This window comes from Centroberyx gerrardi, chromosome 22 (assembly GCF_048128805.1).
Source record: "Centroberyx gerrardi isolate f3 chromosome 22, fCenGer3.hap1.cur.20231027, whole genome shotgun sequence".
Lineage (NCBI taxonomy): Eukaryota > Metazoa > Chordata > Actinopteri > Beryciformes > Berycidae > Centroberyx > Centroberyx gerrardi.
This window is the reverse complement of record NC_136018.1, coordinates 1,002,782-1,010,297: the sequence shown is the minus strand read 5'-3', so window position 1 is coordinate 1,010,297 and position 7,516 is coordinate 1,002,782. Positions and strand designations below refer to the sequence as shown.

The 7,516-nt window shown below is 39.7% G+C and overlaps 1 protein-coding gene across 1 annotated transcript in view; it reads right to left on the bottom strand.

The window, feature by feature from the left end:
* Positions 1-6,399: 6,399 nt before the first annotated feature.
* sugct (succinyl-CoA:glutarate-CoA transferase) overlaps positions 6,400-7,516 on the bottom strand; it is a 115,849-nt gene continuing 114,732 nt past the window's right edge. Inside the window, exon 14 of the mRNA XM_078291365.1 lies at positions 6,400-6,672. Within this exon, the coding sequence (XP_078147491.1) occupies positions 6,509-6,672 (164 nt within the window). The 3' untranslated portion in view covers positions 6,400-6,508. The remainder of the gene's footprint in view (positions 6,673-7,516) is intronic.

Genomic DNA, 7,516 nt, shown 5'->3' with positions numbered 1-7,516 from the left:
CCTGTAAGCGTAGGAGTCACGTTTTTCAAAACAGTGGACATCTCATGTTGGAACGAGGCTCTTCATGTGTGTTTTGGGATGCAGCGACTACAACAGCTCCCCGGTTTTGTGATGGATCACACCTGAGCTCCCCCCTGCTCCCCGATCCCTCTCCCCAATTCAAACAAACATGTCAATCTCCGTTTCCCCCGGCGGTTTCCCTGCGGTCCAAAATGCGTCATGTAGCATTTAATTCGGTAAACATCACATCACTCAATTCATTCGTTTTCCAAGAGGACTTCTTCACAATTAATCAAAATGTCAACCTGCCTCTCTTCCTGCTGTATTCTTCATACTGTACGTCACGAACGACAAAGAAATAGTCAGTATTTCCCTGATTTTCCCATAAGGAGTGAGGCATCGCCACTCACAACACAATGAATCAATTTTCTGATATTTTTTTCCGACCCGTCAACATTTTTACCGCGGTCAGGGTATATTATTAACGTCATAAACAACTGACCAACAGCCAATATTTTGCTGCTTTTTCCCAAACCAATCCGTGCAGGAATCAGTCACTCAGCGTCTTAATAGATTACACTTCATCTATATTCCCATGGTGAGGGAAGGAGAGAGAGAGAGGGGGAGAGAGAGAGGTAGAAAAGAGGTTAAGGGTTTTTCCTAACCCGTCTCTTCTTCCTGAGGCCCTGGTATACGTGCGTCATAAACAACTAAACATTTCTCATTTTCTTAGAACAATACACTGCTGAAAAAAACAGCAGACATCCTGATGGTTTCCATTAGAAAATAAACAAAACATTAAAAACCAACATAACCCATAACTTGCATCACATAATTGTTTTTAGTGTTTTTTTTCGACACTGCTCTAATGGTTTCCACTTCATCTCTAATGGTTCCCATTACCTTCTGTAATGGTTTCTAATGGTTTCCATTACGGGCTGTAAAGGTTTCTAATGGTTTGTGATAGTTTGTAATGGTTTCCATTATGAGCTGTAAAGGTTTCTAATGGTTCTAATGGTTCCCATTACGGGCTGTAATGGTTTCTAATGGTTTGTGTTAGTTTGTAATGGTTTCCATTAGGAGCTGTAAAGGTTTCTAATGGTTCTAATGGTTTCCATTACAGGCTGTATTGGTCTCTAATGGTTTTTAACAGCTCCTAATGGTTTCTAATGGTTCCATTATGTAATGGTTTCTAATGGTTTGTAATGGTTTCAATTATGAACTGTAATGATTTTTAATGGTTTGTGATAGTTTGTAATGGTTTCCATTATGAGCTGTAAAGGTTTCTAATGGTTTTAATGGTTTCCATTACAGGCTGTATTGGTCTCTAATGGTTTTTAACGGCTGCTAATGGTTTCTAATGGTACCATTATGGGCTGTAATGGTTTCTACTGGTCTGTAATGGTTTCTAATGGTTTGCAATGGTTTCCATTATGAACTGTAATGGTTTCTAATGTTTTTGATGGTTTCCAGAGGAACACAACATGCTCTAATGGTTTCCATCAGACGTGCCAATACAAACCATCACATACCATCAGAAACCATCACAGTTACCAATAAAACAACGGTTTCTAATGTAACCTGAGGCAAAATCAGGAATCAATGATTAGTGGCATGACAGGAGAGAGAAAAAGTTTCATTTCACTGACAGACAGAATTCACATTTACAATTTCCCCATGTAGTGCCTGACACTTATCCAGAGTGAGCAGGATGTGGGGATTGAACTTGTGACCTTTAGTTACAGGACAGTCTTCCTAACAACTGCATCACACTGCCGCCCAACTCATTATGAAGAAGATTCATTTCACTGAGGAGTGGAGAGACTTTTTGACAATTTTATTTGGCAAACTCTTTTCGTTCCTCCTTTAACAGTCGCTGAACAAATGGTTAATGTGTTCAACTATCAAATCTACCTGTCACAAATATCACGAATAACTCATTAACAAAGAGTTGACAAATTTCATTAAAAAATCTTCCTCACCATTTCCGGACAAATAGTCAAACTTAATGTTTTTGTCTCTTTCCTGTGTTGAAGGTATTAGTGATGATATTCTAGGGATGTGTCTTTATGCTGTGTTTTTATATTATGTATTTGTACTGTATCTGTGCTTATTGTTCTGGTTTTATTGTATTTTTATTGCAAACCCTGTCTCACAATAAGATTTTAAACTGAACTGAATTAAACTGAAACTGAAGCTACCTATGTCATAAAAATAGTTTTAAACTCCTTATTTGTGAGTGTCCTGTTCCCATCAGGACAGCAGACAGCCTCTTCATCATGAATCCATGGATGGATGTTCAGCTCTGACTCTGTATTCCCATGCTGAAGGTCGGCTGCGTCAGTGTTGATCGCTAACAAACAGAAGGCTAATTCCACTGAAAAACTCTGAGACACTGACCAGAATCTGTCAGGAGGGAAGGAGGGAGGGACGAATGAGAGAGAATGATGTGTATAAACATCTGTGTGAGTTTGTGTTTGTTAGTGAAGGAAAGAAAGAAAGAAAGAGAAGTAGCCTACAGCTGGATTGACTTGTAAACACGCAATCAAACCTAACAGTACTGACCGCACCTTAACAAACTTGTGGTCCACCGTCGCTCGCAGGTTCCTGACGCTGCTCAATACAAATAAAACAACAACTTCCATGCGCAAGTTGAGGTCATGATGTCAGCGTTTCACCGGTCCACACACGAAAACAGAGTTTTCAAAAATCCCCACCCTGGAAGGCGTTTTCCAAAAGCTCCGTTTTCAGTGACCTAAAACGCAGTTTTCGTGTGACAGGAGGCCAAAATGCAGAGAAAATACTGTATGTTTGCAAAAATATCCGTATACGTGTGGACAGAGCCTAAATCTGTAGAAGCAGCTAGAAGCAGAGAGCAGCTGAGTCAGCTTGTTGTGGTGTGGCTGTAGATCCATTCAGTAACGTTCTCAGTAAAAGTGAATAGTGTGATAAGGTGGATTTGGTTACTGTGACACAGTAAACTGTCTTGTCTTTAGCCCTAGTCTCTACTCCAAAACACTCTGAGTTGTAGCTTGAGAAGAGTCAGCTCAGTTAACCTGAACAAACTGTTAGCTAGCTAACTAGCCGGCAAACACACTGATGTTAATGTGAACACGCTAACGCTAGCTTCCCCAAACCAGGAGAAAACAAGTAAGATCATTAACTATCTCCCTGGTTATCATTTGGCTTGGTAACTCATGGCCTACAGTATGGCTAGTTGTGCATTCTTTGTTTATGATACACAACCTCCACTCTATATCTCTATGGAGGCTCATTATGCTGAGTATATTCAACTAGGGCTGCAGCTATCGATTATTTTAGTAATCGAGTATTCTACCGATTATTCCATCGATTAATCGAGTAATCGGATAAGAAATACTTTTGCTTTATTAAAGAGCAATAGTAAATATACAAAAGAGAAAAGCTGTCCGCACGAAGCTGTCCATACGACACTGTGATTTACTGAAAACGAGGTGAAATAATAATTATTATTGATATTTATTACTAGGCCTAAATATCATACAAGTTCATAAGACTGGCTAATGTACATTTATTTACTATGTTGAAGGGTTGCCCTACACCTGCTGACCCTACTCACTGCAATCAAACTAAACTGAATATACCTGCTGTATTGGACTGGTGCATTTTAGGCTCCAATTGCTACTTACACCACCTGATATTTTGCTTTCTGGGGTATTTTATGCATCACTGTGAGGGGAGTAGGTGTGTGTGTGTGTGTGTGTGTGTGTGTGTGTGTATGTGTGTGTGACTATCATAATAATAACATGAATGAAGCTCAGGCTTTCACAATTTGACTGCAGCATTTTATTTTCTGTGGTTATTTTCTTGAGCAAAACTTAGCTAACTTAGGGACATCATAACTAGCCACCATATTGATTTACGTTCTTAACTAGCCATTACATATAGCCATAATTAACGTGCATTCTTTACTAGCCTTCATCTCATCCCGTTTTAATATTAAGTGCTGACTCCGCCCACCCGGCCAGTTTCGGCGTACGCCGGTAGCAATTACAAGTGGACCCTATCCTACAGTCCCTGCTCTCAGCGGAGGGAGGGAGCTACGCTGTGTGGGAAGCGCTGTGACCGTCAGACCTCTCTGGATTAGACAAGCAAGTAGAGAAAACCGGCATCAGCCGAACCAATTTATTGCCAAATGCTTTGGGATTCAACACATTAACATTGCTTCCCATGGTCAGAAAAAGTCGGCAGATTTGTCGCTAGTCGCTTTTGAGAAATAAAGTCGCCAGGGGGGTCTGAAAAGTCGCTAAGTCTAGCGACAAAGTCGCCAAGTTGGCAACACTGGATCCGAAACTTTGGACACTTTCTGTCGTTTTCTCTGGCCTGTCTCTTCTCTTCGCCCCTCGCTATTTTCTCTCTCTTTCTCCAGCGCGTTGTGCAACAGTAATAATCATCCGTGCGAAACACTGAGCGTGTATATAGTTATATGGATTAAACGAAGCTTCGATGCAAAGAATTTGCATCGATGATTTTTAGTAATCGAGTTACTCGAGTTTCTCGAGGAATCGTTTCAGCCCTATATTCAACACCACCAAACCTGACAATAAAAGCATGGATTAAAACACGAGTGACCATGCTTTAATGTAGTATTGTCTTGATCATCGTATAAATCCTCTTTATGGGAATTACCAGCATGACTGGAATGAGTCTGACAAATCAGAAACTAGCTGTTGTATTACAAGTTATATTCTTGCTCATAAAATTAAGAAATTCATAGTATTTTATTTGAAAGTAGTTGCTCTGAAAAATAGTTTATTTCCAGTGTGCAGCATCTTTATGGCAGAATAGTAGAAGTAGTACAATTTAATAAATTGTGTGTCTGATATACAAGATACAAAATCCAGTGATAGTGTGGAATATCAGGACAGACCAGAGATTAGGAGCGCTACTTTTTGGAATGGAAACGACAAGAATGCATTAAAAATCAGAAAGAGTCCGAGTTTCCAACGGCAAAACTCAAAAGCCTTTATTTTGCCTTGACAGTCTGAAAAGTTAAAACTGACATCACGTTTCAGTTTGAATAAACCTTCAGAGTGGAAATAACCGTTTTCAAAGTGGCGTCACGTCACGTCGCAAGAAGCGGAAAAACAGGACGGCGTCTCGCTGCTACAACCTGAAGCGTTAACGTGTTGAACTCGTTTGAACGCCCAAAATAACTTTTATTTATGAATTTAAAATCAGTTAGTGAAAACGTCTGCGCTCTTTTTGTCAAGTCCAAAAAAACTAAAAATGTCTCAGGTGCGTAAATTCAAAAACTCAGAGCAGAGAAGATCAAAAAGAATTTGCACACTATAAAGGTAAAAACCAGAAAGACACCAGCTGATGCAAACATTTTATTAAAATCAACCATAAATGAAGCGCTGCAGATATCTCTTGTTTTTCATGAGTAGACTTGACTGTTTTGCTGTGATTTAACTGATAATTTGGATTTTCATTACCTTGGACTGCCGACATCTTACTGCCATGTGTCGAAACACTTCTGCAATTTGAGACTCAGAGTGGGAAAATGTCCACGTTGTACTTGTAGTCACCTCCAGGGGGCAGAGGTGAGCAGTTTCTCCCAGGCTGCAGCTCGTATTCACGGTAAATCAAACTGTGATTTGAACCGCAAGAAAAAAAAGAAGAGAGAAACAAAACGAGTAGCAGTTCGGCCCATTTTAACTTTTCAACTTTCCGATGTAAAATAAAGGTTTTTGCGAACACAACGCTCTTTGATTTTTAAAACAGTCCAGGGGATCAAACTGAAATTAATTTTACATCAGTTGAAGCAGCAGGAAGCTCCAGAAACCAGCCGGAGAAACCAGTCGCCTCGCTTCCTTGTTTGTTCGCATGGAGAAATTAGCTGGAGCCGAATGTTTGAATGACATCATCCTTCAGCAGCCAATCAGCTCTAGTGTTAGTAGTAGTGTAGTTAACCTGACTGCTGTCCTGCACAAACACTAAGTGCTTCATGTGTTTTAACAGTCAAGGGTAAATGTCATAAACAAACATTTTACCCATAAATACTATTAAATAACATGGAGTGCACATCTGTGAAATCACTCCTTTTGTCAGGTTTCTCTGGATTCTTTAGTGTTATAAAACAGTGATCTGAACATTTTTAAAAATTTTGCTTTTTTGTTGCACATCTGATTGTTTCTGTGTATTCTTAATTGTTTCTTCTTCATAATCAGCACCTTAAAGTATGATCCAAAATGTTTTGTGACATCTAACATTTGTTTTTTCCTGTTGCACATCAAATGATTCTCAGAAACCTGGAAACCTCATTTGCTGTGACTCAGTCGTTGCATTAAAGCAGCGATCCAAAAATGATTTTACTGGCTGATTCTTTGATAAATCAGTTTTTTCATTGTGTGGATTCATTCATTTTTCTTCTTCAGCCTTTAAGTTTTGATCCAAATCAGTTTTGCGGTGAATCATTGGGACGATGTTCCCTGCTGTCCGTACGCTGTGAAACCTTCCTGGCCAATCAGGACACTTCATTCTGAGCCACTGCCCCCGACTCCAGCAGCGTTTTGATGACATCATCACTGTAGGACAAGGTGTCCCTCAGCACCTGCACGGTGTGCTGGCCAATCAGAGGAGGGGGCGTCGGCCCGGCGGAGGAGAAGCTGCTGAAACGAACCGCCGGACCTGAAGGAGAAACAACAAACAAACAAATACATAATCACAAACAAACACTAGAAACACCATGACTCAGTTTGTCAAACAACAACAGTGTGTGTGTGTGTGTGTGTGTGTGTGTGAGAGACAGAGGGAGGGAGGGAGAGAGAGAAAGAGAGAATAAAAAAAATACCAGTGGGTGTGGGTCTGGTCTGTCTAACACAATGACACACACACACACACACACACACACACATGTTTTAGATGAAACAGAATTATCTTCGTCAGTCAGATACCAAACTGATGAATCCATTTATCATCCGTTTCCATGGAAACCAGCGTCAACGCTCACGCAAAAACACTTCACAGGAAAAACTTTTCTGTGAAAACAAGAAGTGAAACTTTACCAGAACAAACTAACCCTAACCAAGACAATAAAAAATTATTTTCCATTTTCTGTGGATGCTTTTGTTTTTTTGTGACATTCAGGAAGATGATTCATTTATTCTCTTGAGTCCAGCTGATGGAAAAACTTTTAATTTGCATTTTATCTTTTGCAACATTTTAAAAGTTTGTGTAAAATTTGCTCGACAGTTTGATGGAAAGAGAAAACTGTCATGTTCTGATAGATGTGATTTTCATGTTACTGTGTTTCCCTGCACTGACTGAAAAATGATTTTTCAGGATGGACAAAAGTTCTATTCTATTGTATTCTATTCTGTTCTGTTCTATTCTACTGCAGTCTATATTAGGTCCATGTTCAGAGCAGGCGTCTGCAGACGCTGGGAATCTCAAACTCAAACAACAAAAATGTGAAATATGTGAAAACTTCAAACAGATCCATGGAAGTCTGAGGTTAAACCTGTCTTCAACA